This window comes from Leucoraja erinacea, chromosome 22 (genome assembly GCF_028641065.1).
Source record: "Leucoraja erinacea ecotype New England chromosome 22, Leri_hhj_1, whole genome shotgun sequence".
Classification (NCBI taxonomy): Eukaryota; Metazoa; Chordata; class Chondrichthyes; order Rajiformes; family Rajidae; genus Leucoraja; species Leucoraja erinaceus.
This window is the reverse complement of record NC_073398.1, coordinates 6,524,816-6,548,556: the sequence shown is the minus strand read 5'-3', so window position 1 is coordinate 6,548,556 and position 23,741 is coordinate 6,524,816. Positions and strand designations below refer to the sequence as shown.

The following is a 23,741-nucleotide window of genomic DNA, read 5'->3' as shown; positions in this document are numbered from 1 at the left end:
ACAAAGCTACACAATTGAACCATAGATTGGTTAAATGAAAGGTACAGCTTGGAAACAGGCCCTTCGGCCCAGAGTTTACCTCAACCATCGATCACCCATTCACACGAGTTCTATGTAATCCAATTTTTTAATCCACTCCCTGCACACCAAGGGCAATTTACAGCGGTCAATTCATCTACAAAAGCTGTACGTCTTTGCGACGTGGGAGGAAACCGGAACACCAGGAGGAAATCCACGTGATCACAGGGAGAATGTGCAAACTCCACACAATCAGCACCCGAGGTCTGGATCGAACCCAGGTCTATAGCTCTGTGAGACAGCAGCTCTATCAGGAGGAGGTATTCCCACATGTCCTTTTGGATGATAGTGGTTGCAGGTTTGGTAGTCACCTTGCACAGGAGAAGCATGGGCATGGAAACACCACTGTGTATGAGTTCCCCTCCTTGTTTGCGCACCACTCTGCCTTGGAGATATATTGCTGTTGCTTCATCACCCTGTGACGCTCTACTGAACAGCACAATGGGCGTACTGAAACTAGACGGACTGTGGTGGCTGACAAGAGGTGACTCATCGGCATCTGAAGTGAGGAATGTGCAATAAAACGCTGCCTTGCTGGCGATGGCAAGCTGCTGCTGCAAAATAAATTAGGTGGTTCGTATCGACATCTGGGCAGTGAGGGTGACTACCGGCTGACTGAGGGCTGATGTGGTCACTAGTCTGGTCCTCACCAGCTCTTCCACTTCCACTAGGTTAGTCCAGGTGTGCAAATGCAATGAATTCTGTGTACAACACACACACACAGGAACCCCTGTATCTGTATCATCTCCATTGCTCCATCTATTGTACTTGAGTCTGACTTAAGGTCATATGTGACAGGAGTAGAATTAGGCCCATCTAGTCTACTCAACCATTCAATCATGGCTGATCTATCTCTCCCTCCTAACCCCATTCTCCTGCCTTCTCCCCATAACCTATGACACCTTTACTTATCAAGAATTTGATTGTATTAATGCATGGTATATCTGAACTCTTTGGATATCATGCAAAACAAATCTTTTCACTGTACATCACACACGTGACACCAATAAACCTACCCCAGTGCACTGATTCCCCCCCCATGTTTTACTATTAAAAGCATTCACAATTGGGAACATTTCTTCTTTAAATTTTGTGTCACCCACGGCTGAATTTCTACAGCATATATGTCAATTGACTAAATCCTTTTTATAGAAACAAGGGACTGGAGATGCTGGTTTACGTAAAAGGACACAAAGTGCTGGAGTAACTCAGAGAGAACGTGGATAGGTGACGTTGCTTACCCATGTTCTACAGAGATGTTGCCTGACCCGCTGGGTTACTCCAGCACTTTAAACCATTTATGCACTCTCTCTCCGCTTTCAGAACCGGCTCGAAGAGCAGTGTCCAGAACTGTGAAAACAATCCCCCGGCAGAAGCCTAGATTAGAGGCACAATGTCATAAGAGTGATACAGTGTGGAAACAGGCCCTTCGGCCCAACTTGCCCCCACCGGCCAACATGTCCCAGCTACATTAGTCTCACCTGCCTGCATTTGGTCCATATCCCTCCAAACTTGTCCTATCCATATACCTGTCTGTTTCTTAAACATTGGGATAGTCCCAGCCTCGACTACCTCATTTGGCAGCTTGTTACATACACACACCACCCTTTGTGTGAAAAAGTTACTCCTCAGATTCCTATTAAATCGTTTCCCCTTCACCTTGAACCTATGTCCTCTGGTCCTCGATTCCCCTACAATGGTGCAACTTGTAGAGCTACAGTGATTATAACTTTGTCTTTGTGGAGGTCTCCCTGTGATAACGGCATCTTTCTGGTTTCTTCGCCTCCCTGCAGGCCTGGTAGCTTAGTTATCGACTGTAAACTGCTCACGCTGTGTCTGCGCATGGTAGAAACTGAGAAGGGGCTGGGAATTGGGGAGAATAAAATGGTACCAGTGTAAATAGGTGCGTAATGGTTGGCATTTACTGCGTGACCTAAAGGACTTGTTTAATGCTGGTGACTCTCTATGTTAATATAAAAATGTACCGTTGCTTCTTTGCTTTTGCATTCTCTGCTTCAGTTTATAAAGGCATGGGCAGTGTATAGAAGTATTCATGAACCCATATCATGCTATTTATAACCAACTTCGCAACTTTTCCCTTTGCGAGCAAAGAACTGTGAGCATGAGACAGCAAATCATGCTGACCTTGCACGTTATTTTACAAACATGTAGTTAATTTAGCCTTCCTGGCAAAATGAACCACTTTCAACATGTTAAATGACATCTGTTTATGCCTGTGTCCATTTCTTCAATGTGCTCTCCAATTCCAACTGCAACAGGGGATTGTGGAATTTGGATTTATAGCTAAAACGGCCAGGAATGAGTCTGAAAGGGAAGTGGTTCCAAATGCTGACATGTGGATTATCACTTCACTTTTCTGCAAAATAACACAATTTCAAAATCTCTCAATTTTATATCCATGCCACGAGTATCCTTTTAATACGTGTGGGAAGGAACTGCAGATGCTGGTTTAAACTGGTTTAAAGATAGACACAAAATGCTGGAGTAACTCAGCGGGACAGGCAGCATCTCTGGAGAGAAAGAATGGTTGATGTTTTGGGTCGAGACCCTTCTTCAGACTGAAGTCATTCCAGCTTTTTGGGTCCATCCTTGTAATACAACTGACTTCAATTTTGCTATGTTTAAGTGTCACTTTATCAAGCCCAATTTTAAATGTGGATCATATAGTCAGGAAATTAAGGCGGCACAATGGCACAGCCGGTAGAGCCGTTACCTCACCTGCGCCAGAGACCCAGGTTCGCTCCTGATCTCGGGTGCTGTCTTTGTGGAGTTTGCACATTCTCCCTGCGACTGTGTGGGTATCCTGCGCCTGCTCAAGTTTGCTCCCACATCCCAAAAGCGTGAGGCCTTATAGGTCGATTGACCTCTGGAAATGACCCATTGTGTTTAGGGAGTGAATGAGAAAGTGGGATAACTTGGATCTGTTGTGAACTGTTGATCGATGGTCGGCGTGGACTCGGTGGGCCAAAGGGCCCGTTTCCATGCTGCGCCTTTCAATCAATCAAAAATATGTCTTCCAAATAACAGTCACACATTTTGCATTTCTTTCCAGTTCCCCCAGCCCACCTACGTCAGTTTTGGCTCATGAAATCCTTGGACTGTAACAGTGACTGCAGTGTGCGTCAGTACTTTGTTTACATCTGAGTATAACCTGACCCTGCTCAGCTGTACTCAGCTCATTAGTGACGGAGCCATTTTAGGTGGAAAGGCCAGTTAAAGTACACCACTGCTCTTGTCGCTCATGGGTGATTTGAGAGCACAAGACACCAAAATGTTTACATGGTGCAGAACAATAATGTTCAACGTCTCCAGATTATTTTAGACATTACGGTTTGTTTTTTTGTGTGTACGTGTTTCTATACAGTGCCCTCCATAAAGTTTGGGACAAAGACCCGTCATTTATTTATTTGTCTCTGTGCTCCTCAATTTAAGATTTGTAGTAGAAAAAAATCACATGTGGTTAAAGTGCACATTGTCAGATTTTATTAAAGGCCATTTTCATACATTTTGTTTTCACCATGTAAGGAAGAAAGAAGGAAGAAGCGGAGACAATAGGCTGTGGGAGAGCTGGGAAGGGGAGGGGAAGGAGGGAGAAAGCAAGGACTACCTGAAATTGGAGAAGTCAATGTTTATACCGCTGGGGTGTAAACTGCCCAAGCAAAATATGAGGTGCTGCTCCTACAATTTGAGGGGGGACTCACTCTGGCCATGGAGGAGGCCCAGTACAGAAAGGTCAGATTAGGAATGGGAGGGGAAGTTGAAGTGCTGAGCCACCTGGGAGATCAGGTTGGTTAATGCTGGTTGGTTGACCCCAATTGAGCATGCCTTTTATATGCTGAAGATAAAACTGAAGGGGACTAGCCCCCAAAACAAGCATAAGCTAAAGATAGCTGCAATACAGGCCCTGCATAGGATCACCAGAGAAGACACCCAGCAACTGGTGATGCCCATGAATCGCAGACTTCAAGCAATCATTGCATGCAAAGGATATGCAACAAAATATTAAACATGACTACTTTAATTCACATGACATTGCTGTGTCCCAAACATTATGGTGCCCTGACATGGGGGGGGGGCAATGTATAAACATGGCTGTACTTTTAACATGGTGAAACCAAAATGTATAAAAATGGCCTTTATTAAAATCTGACAATGTGCACTTTAACCACATGTGATTTTTTTCTATTACAAATTTCAAATTGTGGCGTACAGAGGCAAATAAATAAATGATGGGTCTTTGTCCCAAACATTACGGAGGGCATTGTATATATATATGATCTATATAAATATATGTGTATTTGTGAGTATGTGAATATATATACACACTGAACATTTTTCTCCCTCTCCTTTATTACATTGTTTAGTGTACTATGTTTACATATTGTGTCGTGCTGCTGCAAGTAAGAATGTCATTGTTCTATCTGGGACATATGACATCAAAACATTCTTGACTCAATCAATGACATTTAACCATTTAACAACCAATATTATTTCTTAACCACCTTACCTCTTAGGAGAGTCTTGTCTGAACAAGCCTTGATGCATTGAGCCTGGTTCTGATCATATGTAATCGCAACGGCTGTAACTGCAACCTGGAAAGATGAACCGTCAAAACTGAAATCCACATTACAGATGTTGGATCATTAAATATAGTTAATATCGGGTGGTACAGTGGCACAGGGGTGGAGTTGGTGCTTTACAGCGCAAGAGACCTGGGTCCGATCCCCACTGCGGGTGATGTCTGTATGGAGTTTGTACGTTCTCCCTGTGACTGCGTGGGATTTTTACAGGTGCTCTGGTTTCCTTCCACACTCCAAAGACGTACAGGTTTGTAGGTTCATTGGGTTTGTTAAAATTGTAAATTGTCCTTAGTGTGCAGGATAGTGCTAGTGTACGGGTGGAATGCAAGTCGGCGGGGAGTCGATGGGCCACATAGTCTGTTTCTGCACTGTATGTCTATAGTTGTAAATATTATGTTTTATACGTATATACCTGGATTAATTCATCCTCTGGTAATGCAACATTGAAGTTCACATGACACAGACAGCACGGTACCATGGACCGCAGTTTAAAATACAGAGCCTAGGGAGTAATGGAAAATATTTAAAAGGTTAGATACAATATGTGAAAGAGAGAACCATGCTCACTGTTACATAGAGAGAATTATTGATGCTTAAATAATCAGTACGCCATTCACTACTTGTATCCAGCCATAAAAGGGCAAATTAATTTTATATTAGCTACATTCAATAACATATTTCTTTCACTGAGACATCGGAGGGCAGGGGAGACTTGATAGAAGTATATAATATTATGGAAGACATAGATAGGCTAGACAGTCAGCCTGGGTGGAAGTGTTCAACACTAGAGGGCAAAGCTTTAAGATGAGAGGGGGAAAGTTTAATGGAGGCAGATACGATGGTGATGTTTAAGAAGCTTTTGGATAGGCTCATGGAAGTGCGGGGAATAAAGGGACGGGGACCATGTTGAGGCAAATGTGATCAGTTTAACTTGGGCATCGAGTTTGGCACAAACATTGTGAGTCGAAGGACCTGTTCCTGTGCTGTACTGTTCTAAGTACTGTTCTACATCCAGCTGAAACACAGGTTGGCATTGACAAGGCTGGTGTTAAAATGAAGTGCATTCACAGGAGCATTCCAAATCATTCGCACCCTATTTCTAAATACACAAATTCTTCCTCCATAGGAATATATACAATGGGTGATTAGGAAAAGATTGAAAAGCCCCATCAAGCCTCCCTCAATACAATAATTACTAACACTTTCCCCAGCACTACCCCCTACCACCACTGCCAAAACCTAATCCCAAAGCGTGTGGGAGACAGAAAAACACTCATGGATTAAAAACGAAAAGAGAAAATATACTCCAGAGTGTATGTGGCCTTTTCAGGCTTGCATATCCACTGGGCAATGAACCAAGTGCTAACTGTACTTTCAGCATTTATTTTGGCTCAAGCATTTTCCACACCAAATATTCTTCTTCCATGGTTGAAAGGGTCAAGAGCTTCAAATTCCTGGGCATGCACATCTCTGGAGATCTTTCCTGGTCCGAGAACACTAATGCAATTAACAAGAAAGCTCATCAGCGCCTCTACTTCCTGAGAAGATTACGGAGAGTGGGTTTGTCAAGGAGGACTCTCTCTAACTTCTACAGGTGCACAGTAGAGAGCATTCTGACCGGTTGCATCGTGGCTTGGTTCGGCAACCTGAACATCCTGGAGAGGAAAAGACTACAAAAAGTAGTAAACACTGCCCAGTCCATTATCGGCTCTGACCTTCCTTCCATCGAGGGGATCTATCGCAGTCGTTGCCTCAAAAAGGCTGGCAGTATCATCAAAGACCCACACCATCCTGGTCACTCACTCATCTCCCTGCTACCTTCAGGCAGAAGGTACAGGAGCCTGAAGACTGCAACAACCATGTTCAAGAATAGCTACTTCCCCACAGCCATCAGGCTATTAAACCTGGCTCGGACAAAACTCTGATTATTAATAACCAATTACCTGTTATTTGCACTTTATCAGTTTATTTATTCATGTGTGTATATATATATATATTATGGTATATGGACACACTTATCTGTTTTGTAGTAAATGCCTACTATGTTCTGTGTGCTGAAGCAAAGCAAGAATCTCATTGTCCTATCAGGGACACATGACAATAAAATCACTTGAACACACTTGAACATTACTAGTTTTGAATTAAAAACAAAAACACTTGGTTTTACTGTTTACAGAAGAACACCTATTATATGGTAGACAAAAACGCTGGAGAAACTCAGCGGGCAGTGGGCCTCACCCGCTGGGTTTCGTCAGCATTTTTGTCTACCTTCGATTTTCCAGCATCTGCAGTTCCTTCTTAAACACCTATAATATAGCAGCTTTAAAATTAATTCAACAAAACATGTGCCTGGACATTCAATTGTCTACAATGCTACTTTTCAACATACCATTGATAATATATTTCTTCCAAAGGCCTTGGAGACAGGATTCCACAGCATGGAGGTTTGACAGCTGGAGATACAGCCGTTACTTATGGGATACAGGGAGGGATCAAATGTAGAAGAGGTCAGATTCGGAGGAGCTAAGAATTTGAGAGTTCTTGGAAAAGCCACAATGCAGTGAAGTCATTGCTGGCATTACTTCCAGAAAAGTGGTCATGGGAGTTTGTTTCTGGTTTTACTGCTCCGAGAGAGATTCTCGTTTAAATAGTGCTATCAGATGCAAGATCGAATAATGAAAGGCCAAGAGAGAGCGGATGTGTAAAGGATGCTTCCAGTAGTGGGAGAGTCTAGAACCAGAGGGCACAGCCTCAGAATAAAAGGACTGTACCTTTACAATGGAGAAGGGGAATATGTAGAGCCAGAAGGTGGTGAATCTGTTCAATTAATTGCCACAGGTGGCAGTGGAGGCAGTCATTGGTATTTTTAAAGTGGCGAATGATAGTTCTTGATTAGTAAGGACGTCAAAGGTTATGGGGAGAAGGCAGGAGAATTGGGGGGGGGGGGGGGGGGGGGGGGGGGGAGATGTGGAAATAGATCAGCCATGATCGAATGGCACAGATTTGATGGGACAAAGGACCCAATTCTGCTCCTATGTCCTGTGGTTAAGTTGGTGTGTTTCTGGCCTCTTACCTTTAGCAAATTTTCACAAAGATCACTGAAGGCTTTATTCAGTCCCTGTGACGTGAGACTGGTAACGTTGTTCAGCCGGAACACTCTCACAGAAGTAAACATCTAAAAAAGGAAAGGGAGGGGAAAGGTATTAGCCGGTAGCAAGTACATTCCTTCGAGGGCTGCAAATACCAACATCATTCATGTTATTTGTTGCTTATAACTTTCTGAATACGCCATTGTAAAGATTGCGCAATAATACAAATAGTGAACAGTTAGTTAGTCAATAGAAGAATTTCACAGCTGCGGCAATTACCATGGAGGCATTATAGCTTCATATAGAACACTTTCTAAAATTAAAAAATAAACTAAAACAAAATAAAATGTCAGAACTATGGTTATGGACAGTGAAGAACGCAGGGATATGTCTAATACGTTTATGCTTTGGTAGAAGATCAGGACCAGCCTGAAGAAGGGTCACGACCCGAAATGTCACCTATACATATTCTCCAGAGATGCTGCCTGAATTACTCCAGTACATTGTGTCTTTTTTTCATAAACCAGCACCTGGAATTCCTTGCTTCTACCTCTGGGGGTGGCACGGTGGCGCAGCGGTATATTTGCTGCCTTGCGGTGACAGAGACCCGGGTTCGATCCGGGACCAAGTGGGCTTTCCCCGGGTGCTCTGGTTTCTTCCCACACTCCAAAGACCTACAGGTTTGTAGGTTAATTGTCTTGGTAAAAATTGTAAACTGTCCCTAGTGTGTAGGATAGTGTTAGTGTACGGGGATCGCTGGTCGGCACAGACACGGTGGATCGAAGGGCCTGTTTCCAGGCTGTATCACTAAACTAAAGTACTTCTTCTAAGTTTTACACTTTCTTCTCAATACCATATTTTACTCAATAAAAATCCTGCTCAACTTCCACAATGCCACCATATAATAGTTTAAGTGTTTGTGATTTAGTATTGTTCAAGTAATGCAAAAACAACCCAGTACTAAAGGGCTTGCATATCTCAACAACGTGGACTGCAAATCTCCTCCTCAACCCTTTACACTCATTTACCCCCATTCCAGGTTCCAGCTTGAGTTTCCTCAGTAGACACTCCTGAGGTCTCCTTTGGTGCTTCTGGTATCCTCCAAAGAGGTGCGTCCAAGGCATTGCTGTCACCTTGGGAGCAGCAACCCAACTACCCTTCTTACTCTCTCACTGACCGTCTCATCAACTGCCCCCTTTGTGGGATTGTCTTATAATATCTCCTGGCCCTCCCAAACAAATAATCCCTCAGAAGCTCGGGGTCAATGACTTGGTGACATGGTCAGTGGACAGCTTATTCTGCGGGATTTAGATCAGATTCAGAAATGGGCAGAGCATGAGCCTGAAAACTGTAACGTCCAGGTTCTAGAACAGCTTCCTCCCTACAACCATCAGGCTATTAATCACTACAAGCTCTAACTAGGCACCAAACTATCCAGACTTGGGGGCATTATTTTTACTTTGCACTATGGCTGCAATTTCCTGGAGAGTGTGATTGGAAAATATCACGAGTACATGAGATATGCACCAATTTTCAGTCATGAATATGTATTTCAATATATGTGAAAGTTAAGATCCCCCCCCATTAAAACTCACTATCCCTTGTGTATAACTTTGTCTAATCGCAGTGTTTAAGTATGCCACTACTTCACAGCTACACCACAGGGTCCATGTACAGCTTTCACCGAAGTTTTATACTCTTTCCCATGTCTTAACTCCACCCATTAAGGTTTGATTGCTTGCTAATCTCTTAAAATATTCTCACCAAACTAATGTTTAAGAAGGAACTGCAGATGCTGGTAAAATCGAAGGTAGATAAAAATGCTGGAGAAACTCAGCGGTTGAGGCAGCATCTATGGAGCGAAGGAGTATGGTCACTAGGTCCATAGATGCTGCCTCACCCGCTGAGTTTCTCCAGCATTTTTATCTACTTCACCAAACTAATATAATTTCTGGTACCAAAATGATTCCTCCACCACTAACACATTCCCCAACTTTAAACAATCACCTGGACTTCCTTTATTGTGTATCTATACACTGTAAATGGCTCGATTGTAATCACGTATTGTCTTTCCGCTGACTGGATAGCACACAACAAAAGCTTTTCACTGGACTAGCAAAAGGATTTGAGTATAAGAGCAGGGAGGTTCTATTGCAGTTGTACAGGGTCTTGGTGAGACCACACCTGGAGTATTGCGTACAGTTTTGGTCTCCTAATCTGAGGAAAGACATTCTTGCCTTAGATGGAGTACAGAGAAGGTTCACCAGACTGATTCCTGGGATGGCAGGACTTCCATATGAGGAAAGACTGGATAGACTCGGCTTGTACACGTTGGAATTCAGAAGACTGAGGGGGGATCTTATAGAAACTTACAAAATTCTTAAGGGGTTGGACAGGCTAGATGCAGGAAGATTATTCCCGATGTTGGGGCAGTCCAGAACTAGGGGGTCACAGTTTAAGGATAAGAGGGAAGACTTTTAGGACCGAGATGAGGAAATCATTTTTTACACAGAGAGTGGTGAATCTGTGGAATTCTCTGCCATAGAAGGTAGTTGAGGCCAGTTCATTGGATATATTTAAGAGGGTTAGATGTGGCCCTTGTGGCTAAAGGGATCAGGGGATATGGAGAGAAGGCAGGGATGGGATACTGAGTTGGATGATCAGCCATGATCATATCAAATGGCGGTGCAGGCTCGAAGGGCAAAATGGCCTACTCCTGCACCTATTTTCTATGTTTCTATGACGACAATCCCTTTACAATAAACTAAACTATTCAAACAAATACCATGCAGATTTACCTGTAAATCAGATGTCCAGTTGTTGATACCTGGCATAACCTCCGTATTACAACTGTAAAAACCTGTCCGCACAAAACAAATCCAGAAAGTTTACAAGTACATATCTAATTATTTCAGATCATTACTGTCAGATAATGTGCACTTCCATCTAAATATTCAATTGAATTTCAATCTCTGTCAATGTATAAACATATTAAGAAGTCCAAATGCATTGAAATGAGAAGGATTTAGAACACATTGTTTAAGAAGGAACTGCAGATGCTGGAAAATCGAAGGTACACAAAAGTGCTGGAGAAACTCTGCGGGTGAGGGAGCATCTATGGAGCGAAGGAAATAGGCAACGTTTCGGGCCGAAACATTGCCTAGTTCCTTCGCTCCATAGATGCTACCTCACCCACTGAGTTTCTCCAGCACTTAGAACACAATGCTTTTTACCCCCAATGTTATAGGAGCAGCATTAGGCCATTCGGCCCATCAAGTCTACTCTGCCATTCCATCATGACTGATCTATCTCTCCCTCTCATTCTCCTGCCTTTTCCCCATAACCCCTAACACCCGTACTAATCAAGAATCTGTCAATCTGCCTTAAAAGTATCCATTGACTTGGCCTCCACAGCCTTCTGTGCCAATGAATTCCACAGATTCACCACCCTCTGACTGAAGGAATTCCTCCACATCCCCGTTCTACCTTCTTGTTCTCCCTTCCTAAGGACTTACCAGCTGGCGTGGGAGCATCAGTCAATAATGAATGAATATCTTCTACAGCATCAGCATCATCAATCTGAAATACAGAGCAGTGCTATTAAGGTCCCAATCTCACTCAGCAGACATTAGGAAAGTGTTTACTTATGGTCTGATGCTGTGGATTATTGTGCAGTGCTATTTGAACTATCAGGGCGGCAAGGCGGTGCAGCTGGTGGAGCTGCTGCCTATCAGCACCAGAGACTCGAGTTTGATCCTGTGGGGAAGTCTGCACGTTCTCCCTGTGACCGTGTGGGTTTTCCTCAGGTGCCCCGGTTTCCTCCCACATCCCAAAGACAAGCGGGTTTGTAGGTTAGTTGGGCTCTGCAAAACTGTCCCTATTGTGTAGGTGAGTAGATGAGAAATTGGGATACCAAAGAACTAGTGTGAATGAGTGGTCGATGGCCCACTGAGTCATGTTGACCATGGGACCCGTTTCCATGCTGTATTACTACACTAAAGAAAATATTTAATGAATCAACAGAATTAAGAAATTATTTTGCATCTTGGTCTAGTCGCACAATATGGCCTTGTGTTGGCAAGGTCCTGACCTGCTTGAAACTATAATCCAGTTTTACTAAAAACCTTACATAGAATATTGTGTAATCCTAGTGGAATAGAATGAAGTGCGAATAACTTCCTGAACTGGTCTAGAATGGTGTTACAAGGTCCCTGAACCAGTGCAATACAGCTCACTGTTACCAAAGTTGACACATGAATCAGTGAGCATTGAACACAGTGAAATATTGTGGCAATAATTAAAATTAAATTATATATCCCCAGAGGAATAATGCCTCACGAATGCTTTAGACAGTCTCCAACCAATTGTAATTGTAATTGTAATTGTAATTGTAAATCTTTATTGTCATTTCCTGAGTATTCGCATACTCAGAGGAAACAAAAAAACGTTTCTCAACCAGTGTCCATTCAGTTTTCGTTACAAAATAAATAGCAATTAAAATTAAAATACATGTCATGACAGCAATGGTATGAACACTACATTTTCTAATTTAGAAACATAGAAATTAGGTGCAGTAGGCCATTCGGCCCTTCGAGCCTGCACCGCCATTCAATATGATCATGGCTGATCATCCAACTCAGTATCCAGTACCTGCCTTCTCTCCATACCCCCTGATCCCCTTAGCCAGAAGGGCCACATCTAACTCCCTCTTAAATATAGCTATGGGTAACCGTTACCTCCTGTAATCCCCCCCCCCCCCCCCCCTTTTTGATCCACCTCCAGTCATTCCATTTTTGTCCTCTTCCCCATATCCGCTCTTTGTCTGTCCGTTCACCCATGTTCTACCCTCGCCCAATCTCGATTCTATCCACCAAAAACCCATCCATGCCACCCTCCGGCATCTCCTCCCCATCTAGTTTCACCCGCCATTCCCTTAACCATTCCCATCGTCACCTTGTAGAAACAAGGAACTCTAAATGCTAGTTTACAAGAAAAAAATCCATGAATGTCACCTATCCATGTTTTCCATTATCATCTTTCTTATTTGTCAAATGGCAGCAGCCTTTGTGCCCTTACTTATTACACTCCAGCAGTTATCTCTTCCTCCCAATCCCCACTTTCCCTTCCCTCACTTGGTTCCGTCTTCCTTTTTCATTCCTTCCAGTCTAATTCCACCCATCACCTACCTGCCTCTGTCTCTGAAATCCACCCCGACATGGCTCCATCCGCCTCTCATCCATCATCCCTACCCGGCTCACCTACTGGCCCCTCTCACCCTTTCCTCTCTCCTCTTCATACCCACAGCCTCCCCTCTCAGTCCAGATGGAGGGTCAAAACATGAAACCTTGACAATTCTTTTCCCTCCATGGATGCTGCTCCACCTGCTGAGTTCCTGCAGTAATTTGTTTTGTTTTGCTCCAGATTCCTGCATCTGCAGCCTCTCATGTCTCCAAGGATACATAAGAGTATGATCATGTTGACCAAGTGGTCCCATCTGCCTGCATTTGGCCCATATCCCTCAAACATCACTATCGATGTATCTGTCCAAATATCTTTTAAACGTTCTTATATTACCTGCCTCAACTAACTCTACTGGCAGCTCTTTCCATATACCCACCACCCTGTGTACAAAGCTGCCCCTCCAGTTGCTATTAAATCTTTTCCCTCTCACCTTAAACCTATGACCACTGGTTCTTGATTCCACTACACTGGGTAAATGACTGCGCATCTACCTCATCTCATGCACCTCCATGAGATCATCCCCCCATCTACGTGCAGGCCAAGGAATAAAATCCTAGCCCGTTCAACCTCTCCTTATAGCTCAGTCCTTCAACTCCTGGCAACAGCCTTGTAAATCTTCCCTGCGGTCTTTCCAGCTTAACAATGTCTATAGCAGGTGACCAAAACTGAACACAATACTGATTGCTAACTGGTACAACTGTAACATAACATTCGGCCCATCAAGCCTACTCCACCATTCAATCGTGGCTGATCTCTGCCTCCTAATCCCATTTTCCTGCCTTCTCCCCATAACTCTTGACACCCGTTCTAATCAAGAAATATCTCTGCCATTAAAATATCCACTGACTTGGCCTCCACAGCCCTGTGCGGCAATGAGTTCCACAGATTAACTACCCTCTGACAAAAGAAGTTCCTCCTCACCTCCTTTAATTCTGAGGCTATGACCTCTAGTCCTGGACTCTCCCACCAGTGGAAACACCCCTTCCACATCCACTCAACCCATGCCTTTCATTATTCTATAAGTTTCAATGAGGTCCCCCCTCAACCTTCTAAACTCCAGCGAGTAGAACAGTGATGATATCTAATAAAGATTTCCATTACCTCCAACACAAAGGCGTCCTTCTTCCCATGTGAAAGATCCAGTTCGGAAACATCATCTGAACTTTCCGAATGGGAGCGGAAGAGCCTGGAGCGTTGTTGTGTTTCAGGGATCGGGGATCCAAGTGTTTCCTCTAGGATTTCCTATTGTCAAAAGCATAATGGACAGGAAATAGTTAGCAGCCATCAAAAGATTTAATGTATGTTCGCCCCCAGTCAATCCATAGAAAGTATCAGCGTATAATGGAGTTCAAGTGCAAAAGATCGGGTCAACCTCAAGTTCCTCATTTAAACAGCTATGTGAAACGAGATAATAAGGGACACTAAAAGGGCAGCGCAGCGTTGGAGTTGCTGCCTTATATTTGGAGTTGCTGCCTTATAGCGCCAGAGATGCGGGTTCGACCCTGTCTACGGGTGCTTGTCTGCATGGAGCTTCTACGTTCTCCCTGTGACCGCGTGGTTTTTCTCTGGGTGCTCCGATTTTCTCCCACATCCCAAACACGTACAGGTTTGTAGGTTCATTGGCCTTGGTAAAAAAAATAGTAAACTGTCCAAGTGTGTAGGATAATGCTAGTGGGAGCAAACACCGGTCGCAATGGACTCGGTGGGCCGAAGGTCATGTTTCCGCGCTGTATCTCTACAGTCTAAAAGATTATTTGAGTGCTGCCGGGGCATAAAACAAGATAGCAAATCAGGAATGGGAATCCAAGCTGTTTATCTCTCTCTCTTGTGCCGAGGTTAATTTCTTTATTTGAATCTTCTAGATTGGGTGCAATGGTGACCACAATATAGGCAGATCAACTACACAATCAGTCTGAAGAAGGGACCTGACCTGAAACATCGCATATGTGTGAAGGGGGGGGGGGGGGGGGGGAAGTGGAGCAGCAGGTAGAGCTGGTGCCTCACAGCATCACATTTAGATCCTGAATTCGATGCCGATTTTGGGTGGAATTTGCACGTTCTTTCTGTGACCACGCTGGTTTCCTCCGGATGCTCCGGTTCCTTCTCACACGGTAAAGACGTGCGGGCTTAAGTTAATTAGCCTCTATCAATTGCCCCTTGTGTGTTCAGTGTGGATCCAAAAGAGGGACAACATAGAACTAGTGTGAATGGGCGATCAATGGTTGACATTGACTCTGTGGGATGAAGACCTGTTTCCATGCTATATCTTTCAATTCCCTCCTCAGATCTGCCTGACCCGCTGAATTACTCCAGCATTTTGTGTTTTGCTCAATTATAGTGAACCTCTGTTTCATTGACAGCAGGCTGGATTAATAAAAAAAATTGAGGACTAGAGCCAGCCACACCTCCACTGGCTCACATTACACCATTATTGGTGTTACGCCAAAGAATTTTAAAAATCAACCCATTCTGAAGTTGTTTCTTGAAAAACAACCAGATACAAATTATCATCTTAGACTCTGCTCTTGTTAACACAACAGAATTAACCAATGCAAGGTCTTTTGTTTGAGCAGCTCGATAGCTCGATACTCCCAACATTGAAGCCGCTCCCAGTTAGACCTAGCTGCAAAGAAAATAAACTGATACGTTTTTTCCAGATAGACTCAACAACCTCCCAACTGGTTTGATCCGACCGGTGACCAGGTCAGCTAACAGCTTCAGGTCTGGACAGACCATTCCATGAACAGTAGATGACTTGTAGCCTTCAGAGCATTCCAGTGGGCAAGAATCAATGTCTGTCAAGAGCTCTTTTTTAAAATGGCAATGCACAAAGAATGACTTGTGGCATCAAAGAGCGACACACCTCTTGGTAGAAACAGCTCTGGCTGCAAGTCATCCAGTTGAACTGGAAACATGAATGGGGTTTTTATTTAACTACACATCTAGACATTTGGAAGCCATTTTACACAGAAACCGCTGCTTATTAGAGACAAATGGTGCCACTGTCGATTTAATATATACATGATGTTCCTACACTCTTGCTAATGCATAGAATGTATTAAAGGTCCATCATCATCATTTTCATCAAACGATGAAAGAACGTTTTTATTAATTCTCCAGGAACCAAACATCTTTAAAGAATAAAGCGGCACAGAGGCTCTACTGGTAGAGCTTGTGCCTCACAATCAGATAGGATATTGTGCAATGCTACTGGAACCATTAGGGCAGCACAGTGGCGCAGCGGATCGTGCCACTGCCTCATAGCATAGAGGCGTAGAGATCTGGGTTCAATCCCGACCTCATGGGCTGTCTGTGTGGAGTTTGCACCTTCTTCCCGTCACCGCATGGGATTCATCCGGGTGCTCAGTTTCCTCCCACATCCCAAAGACGTGCGTGTTTGTGCAGGTTAATTGGCCCTCTGTAAATCGCTCCGTGTGTGGGGAGTGGATGAGAAAGTGGGATAACATGGAAATAGTGTGAACGGATTGATGGTTGGTCCTTCCTCAGTGGGCTGAAGGGCCTGCTTGCATGCTGTATCTCTAAACTAAACCAATATTTTTATTACTTCCCGAGGAGCCAAGCAACGTGGAGTATCTGGATTGCAGATGAAAACACTGTTTACTGGCCAAAGAACAAGGAAAAGACTATTCAGCCGCTGAAACCTGCTCCGGTTATTTAAACAAACCACGGCTGAACACTATCGTTAGCCTACTTTCATACAGATTCTTCAATATGCTGATGATTAAGCCAACGTACCTCGATCTTAAGCATTTTTAACCGCTTTCCAACATCTTCAATCATCCACATTTGTGCTGTTAAGAGCCTGTCCCACTTTCACGACCTAATTCACGACTTTTTTTTACTCGTGGACATTTTTCATCATGTTGAAAAAACGCCCCGACCTATTTGATGCCACGAGCACCTACGACTAGCATCACGACCTCGTGACAACCATGCTGCGAGTATGAGTCAAGGGCAAACTCGGCAGAGGTCGTGAATTAGGTCGTGAAAGTGGGACAGGCCCTTTAGTTTATTTTGGTTAATGTCAACTCGCGCACAAACGAGCTGCTACTTACGGGAGGATTAATCTCATGGATTTCTCTGTTTTTGACGATCATATCGTTGATCTTCTTCTGGATGTTTGATATATGCTGATCGTACGACGAGTCGCTTGGTGTCTTCCCTGCAACCTGTATGCCCCCTGGAGCGGGGAGGGCCGTCACGTACAAACCAGTCGCAGACTAGAACAAAGCCAATGAAAAAATACAGTAATTCACTAAATAATCGCAGCCTCCGTTACAAATACGTACATGGGGGATTTACAACAAAAAAAATCTAGGCGACGTGCACAGATTTAAGACTTTAATATAGATTTTAAAGAATTTCCACTCTGAACGTACAAATTTGAAACAGACAGCTCAGACTCATTCAGTCAATGTCACCAAACTCATTCAAGTTCTAAACACTGTGCCCTAATCTTGTCGTCATCATGGGACCAGTCACCCCTCTGGTTCCCATTATATCTTTCCCTTCTCACCTTCAATCAATGCTCCCTCTCAGTATTGATCTCCCCCTCAGATAAAGGCCTCCGTACATTCTCGCTATCCATTTCACCTCCATGATTTTACACACCTCTATAATAGCGCCCCATAGCCTCCTACGCTCCAAGGAATAAAGTCCTAGTCTACCCATCCTCTCCCTATAGTTCAGCCTTTGACATACTCTGATGATTATCTTCGGATCAATGGAAGACGGAGTTGGATGATCAGCCATGATCATATTGAATGGCGGTGCAGGCTCAAAGGGCCGAATGGCCTACTCCTGCACCTATTTTCTATGTTTCTATGTTCTTCCTGTGACCACTTGGTTTCCCCGGATGCTCCGGTCTCCTCCAATATCCTACAGGTGTGCGGATTTGTAAGTTAATTAGCCTCTGTAAATTGTTCCATGTGTGCAGTGGGTGGATGAGAAAGTGGGATAACAGAATGGGTGATCGATAGGCAGCAAGACCTCGGTGGGCCGAAGGGTCTGTTTCCATGCTGTATCTTTCCACCAATCAAACAAATCAGGGGATCAGCCCTTTGATGTCACCATCTCCTAGAGATGGTCATCAGCTTTTTCATTGCAGGGAACAAAAGGTTGCACTGTTTCTATCTCCACATATATTGGGCGACAGTGGCGCAGAAGTAGAGCTGCTGCCTCATAGTGCCAGAGACCCGGGTTCGATCTCGACTACAGGTGCTGTCTCTACGGAGTTTGTATATTTTCCCTGTGACCCGTGTTTTCTCCAGCTGATCCGGTTTCCTCGCACATTCCGTAGATGTGCAGGCTTGTAGATTAATTGGGTTCTGCAAATTGTCCCCAGTGCGTAGGATAGAACTAGTGAACAGGGTGATCGCTGGTCGGTGCGGACTCGGTGGGCCGAAGGGCCTGTTTCTGCGCTGCACCTCTAAAGACTGAAGATGAATATATTGCAGTTTTGGGTCCCCTTATCTGAGGAATAATGCGTTCGTGTTAGAGAGTGCTCAGAGGAGGTTTATGAGAATGATGCCGAGAATGAATGGGTTAACGTATGAGGAGCATTTGACGGCTCTGAACCTATACTCGCCAGAGGTTAGATGGATGAGGGGGAATCTCATTGAAACCTACTGAATAATGAAAGGCCTAGATAGAGTGAATGTGGAGAGGATGTTTACAGCAGTGGGAGAGTCCAGGACTTTATAACACAGCCTCAGAATAACAGGCCGCACCTTTAGATTGTGGGTAAAGAGGAATTTCTATAGCCGGAGGGTGGTGAATCTGTGGAATTCATAGCCACAGACGGCGGTGGAGGCCAATTCATTGGTTATTTTTAAAGCGGAGATTGATATGTCCTTGATTGGTAAGGGAGTCAAAGGTTATGGGGAGAAGGCAAGAGAATGGATCTTATAGAAACATATAAAGGATCTTATAAAAACATATAAAATTATAAAAGGACTGGACAAACTAGTTGCAGGAAAAATGTACCCAATGTTGGGCGAGTCCAGAACCAGGGGCCACAGTCTTAGAATAAAGGGGAGGTTATTTAAGACTGAGGTGAGAAAAAACTTTTTCACCCAGAGAGTTGTGAATTTATGGAATTCCCTGCCACAGAGGGCAGTGGAGGCCAAATCACTGGAAGGATTTAAGAGAGAGTTAGATAGAGCTCTAGGGGCTAGTGGAGTCAAGGGATATAGGGAGAAGGCAGGCACGGGTTATTGATGGGACGATCAACCATGATCACAATGAATGGCGGTGCTGGCTCGAAGGGCCGAATGGCCTCCTCCTGCGCCTATTTTCTATGAAAGGGGTTGAGAGGGAAAAATAGATCAGCCATGATCAATGGCAGTGCAGACACGATGGGCCGAATTCTGCTCATATGTCTTATGGTCTTACAAAAGACAGTGCCCAAAATCAAATACAACTGCTGGTGCTGGAATGTGAAAGAAGAGAAGAAATGCTGGAAGAACTCAGCCAGCCACGCAGCAACTGTGGGAGGAGAGACCAATTAACATTTCGGCACTATGATCTATCCTTTCAGAATATCAACGGTTTACTATCCTAGCATGTTATTATGTACATTGGTTTAATTTACACATTCTTACAAGCATAAATTAGACTTCACCACAGTAAAAAAACTAAAACAAAACTCTAACTGTGGATGTGTAAGCGTGTCTGGATTTCATCTCATTAAATCCATACAGCAATGGAAACATTCGCCGACCATCCATCACCCATTCACACTAGTTCCATGTTGTCCCACTTTCTCATCCTCTCTCTACACACCTGGGGCAATTTACAGAGGGCCAATTAACCTACAAACACGCACATCTTTGGGATGTGAGAGGAAACCAGAGCACCCGGAGAAAACCCACGTGGTCACGGGAGCACAACTCTGCACGGACAGGTCAGGAGCAGCAGAGGTCAGGATCAAAACCAGAGCTCTGGCACTGTGAGGCAGCAGCTCCACCAGCTGCACAACTGGGCCACCCTATGTTAATGAAATATACAATACATTAATGCAGACCCAAGGAACTGCAGATGCTGATTTACAAACAAAAGGAGAAAATGCTGGAGTAACTCAGCTGGTCAGACAGTATATCTGGGGAACATGGATTATTTGCAAAAAAGCCCCCCTCACCTGTATCCATGTATCACTCGCCTGGCTTAGTCCTACCTCCACCTCTCTTTCAGCTTTCTCACCCCTTCTACAATTATAGTCTGAAGATGGTTCACCAACCAAAATGGTCTCCAGAGATGCAGCCTGACTCGCCGAGATTGTCCGGCACTTGGTGTCCTTTTTTAAACAATATATTAGTGTTTTCTGTCCCAGGGGTTTAATACGTTCTGTTAATATTCAATAAAGCATTTACTCACAGCAAGGCCCATCAACATGTTTTCACCAACTGCAATCTGGATCCTTAGCCCAAAGAGTGCATTCATCCCTCGCAACTTAAGTTTGTTCATCAGCTGTGTATGCAGTTCATATTCCATAAATGGCAGGAGATTGCTTATTGCGGTGGCATTGGCTTCACCCTGAGTCTTCTTTTTCTGACGGCAGAGTCTGCATGACAAGAAGACATCATAGAGTCATAGGGTGGGACAGTGTGGAAACGGGCTCTTCGGCCTAACTTGCCCACATAGTCCCAGCTACACTAGTCCCACCTGCCCGCGTTTGGTCCATATCCCTCCAAACATGTCCTATCCATGTACCTGTCTAAATGTTACTTAAACGTTGGGATAGTCCCTGCCTCAACTACCTCCTCTGGCAGCTTGTTCCATACACCCACCACCCTTTGTGTGAAAAAGTTTCCCCTCATATTCCTATTAAATCTTTTCCCCTTCACCTTAAACCTATGTCCTCTGGCCCTTGATTCATCTACTCAGGGCAAGAGTCTGTGTGCATCTACCCATGTCAGCATAAAGTCACGCCACAGTGATAATACATATAACTAAATAGAAGCCTCACCTGGCTTGAATCAAGCAGCCTTTCCCAGTTACCGCCGCTTCCAATGGAGGTTCAATGGTTGTGAAGAGAACGTCGGGAACCTTCAACTTCCGACATACATAACAATAAGTGAGGTGTGCGGGGAATGGCATATTTAACTCATCATAAGGGATATGGCAGAAACTGCAGGCTAGAGATGTCGCATCCTCCAATCTGGAGAAAGGAGACACATGCTAATCAGATCGGAAACCTTCTAAACATCAGTCATGCTTAACCTCTCCAAATGTTTGGAAAAGAACATTCAAAGTTCAGGGGTTTAAAATCTAATTCACACAACTTTCACTTTTGGCTTTTAATTCTTCGATGCCAACTTCCTATGGCTTGAGTTCATACGTTCTAGGAGCGGAATTAGGCCATTCGGCCCATCAACGCCATTCAATCATGGCTGATCTATCTTAAATTAAATTATTATTAACCCAGACAATAGACATCAATCCACAAGGTTAAAGCACATTTAATACAGTAATACAGCTGTCAAATAAAAAGTCTGTTACTGCTGTCAGCAGAATGCATCATAACCAGACTTCAGAACCCCACTTCCTTTTGGAAAATTATTGTACAGAAGGTCAGGACAGATAAATTGACTCATTACTTGGGACATCCAGAACCAAAGGGGCCGCACCAAGCATTACTTTGATTGCTTACACAAGGCATCATAATTCATCATTGAAAATTACACCTCGGTTTGTCTTTTGAGAGTTTTTTTAAAGAATAATTTACGACAATTTCTCCAGTTACAAAGTGGAAAATCGGCGTGTGATATTAGATAATTAAGTATGGTTAGTATTTTAGATAGTTACCTTGATGCAAGCTGTTAGGTAACAACAACCGCATTTCAATTTCTTGCCAAATCGATGCCAAATTTCAAACTTTGTTAGTAGAAATGAATTGTTTGGACCTGCCCCCTCCACTGTAATGGTTTAACCTACCCTAATAGAGAAGCACTATCCTGGCACTGCAGAAAAAAATCAAACTCTCCCTTCTCTGACCCTGTGGAAAAGAAGCTAGGCTGCCGTGACAACCTGTGTTCACTACAGCCTTCCATGCTGCATTCTTGAAGCATCTTTGGATTCAGCACAGCTGCAGTGCCTGAGGCAGACAAGATACAGACTTCCTCACTGTGGAAAATAAATGAACAGACAATTATTGGGATGTTGCCTTAAACCAAAAATAAAATAAAAAATTACATCATAAGTATTCCTTTATAGATATCAATCATAATGCTGTTTCATAGTGTGACCCAGAGCAAAACATACAAGCCTTAATCTTACTTACAAGTGAGACGAAAATATCATTAATGGCAATATAAAACGAGATGTTCACAGTTTAGGTTGATACTGGCATTATTAACCACCTTAGGGGCAAGTTAATCTGATGAGCTACTGTTAGAGCTCTGAGTGATAGATTCTGGTTGTTCCATTAGTAAGGCATCATCTCTCCTCCCTCTGTTAAGGAAGGAGGATTAGCCACTCATTATGAATATACATAGTGCCCTCCATAATGTTTTGGACAAAGACCCATCATTTATTTATTTGCCTCTGTACTCTACAACTTGAGATTTGTAATAGGAAAAATCACGCAGTTAATGTGCACATTGTCAGATTTTATTAAAGGCCATTTTTATACATTTTGGTTTCACCGTGTAGAAATTACAGCAGTGTTTTATATAGGCTTACCAAAATCCCCCCCCCCCCCCCCCCCCATTTCAGGCACCATGATGTTTGAGACACAGCAACATCATGTAAATGAAAGTAGCCATGTTTAGTATTTTGTTGCCTATCCTTTGCATGCAATGACTGCTTGATGTTTGCGATTCATGGACATCACCAGTTCTTTCTTCTCTGGTGATGCTCTGCCAGGCCTGTATTGCATCCATCTTTCGCTTAAGCTTGTTTTGGAGCTAGTACCCTTCAGTTTTCTCTTCAACATATAAAAGGCATGCTCAATTGGGTTCAGATCGGGTGACTGACTTGGCCACTCAAGAATTTACTATTTATTAAGTTTGCAAAACTCCTTTGTTGCTTTAGTTGTATGTTTGGTTTCATTGTCTTGCTGTAGAATGAACCGCCGGCCAATGTGTTTTGAGGCATTTGTTTGAACTTGAGCAAATATGATGTGTCTGTACACTTCAGAATTCATTATGCTACTACGATCAGCAGTTGTATCATCAATGAAGATAAGTGAGCTAGTACCTTCAGCAGCCATACATGCCCAGGCCATAACACCCCCACCACTGTGTTTCACAGATGAGGTGGTATACTTTGGATCTTGGGCAGTTCCTTCTCTCCTCCATACATTGCTCTTGCCATCACTTTGATATAAGTTAATCTTCGTCTCATCTGTCCACAAGACCTTTTTCCAGAACTGTGATTGCTCTTTTAAATACTTCTTGACAAACTGTAACCAGGCCATCCTATTTTTGCAGCTAACCAGTAGTTTGTATCTTGCAGTGTAGCCTCTGTATTTCTGTTCATGAAGTCTTCTGCCTACAGTGGTCATTGACAAATCCACACCTGACTCCTGAATAATGTTTCTGATCTGTCACACAGGTGTTTGGTCTTCCTTTGCCTGCCAGTCCCTTTGCGACTAGTAAGCTCACCAGTGCTCTCTTTCTTCTTAATGATGTTCCAAACAAAGTTGATTTTGGTAAGCCTAAGGTTTGGCTGATGTCTCTAACAATTTTATTTTTGTTTCTCAATCTCATAA

At 43.6% G+C, this 23,741-nt stretch overlaps 1 protein-coding gene across 12 annotated transcripts in view; it reads right to left on the bottom strand.

The window, feature by feature from the left end:
* c2cd5 (C2 calcium dependent domain containing 5) overlaps positions 1-23,741 on the bottom strand; it is a 96,091-nt gene that overhangs the window by 20,239 nt on the left and 52,111 nt on the right. For 9 of the 12 annotated variants that reach the window (XM_055652840.1, XM_055652851.1, XM_055652839.1 and 6 more), the window contains 10 exons: positions 21,965-22,153; positions 20,997-21,188; positions 20,405-20,591; positions 17,086-17,250; positions 14,111-14,251; positions 11,284-11,347; positions 10,567-10,628; positions 7,753-7,854; positions 5,092-5,181; positions 4,607-4,691 (listed from right to left, as the gene is read on the bottom strand). In XM_055652840.1, coding sequence (XP_055508815.1) covers positions 4,607-4,691; positions 5,092-5,181; positions 7,753-7,854; positions 10,567-10,628; positions 11,284-11,347; positions 14,111-14,251; positions 17,086-17,250; positions 20,405-20,591; positions 20,997-21,188; positions 21,965-22,153 — 1,277 coding nt within the window. The remainder of the gene's footprint in view (positions 1-4,606; positions 4,692-5,091; positions 5,182-7,752; positions 7,855-10,566; positions 10,629-11,283; positions 11,348-14,110; positions 14,252-17,085; positions 17,251-20,404; positions 20,592-20,996; positions 21,189-21,964; positions 22,154-23,741) is intronic. The other 3 variants (XM_055652847.1, XM_055652849.1, XM_055652844.1) reach the window with 1 other exon arrangement.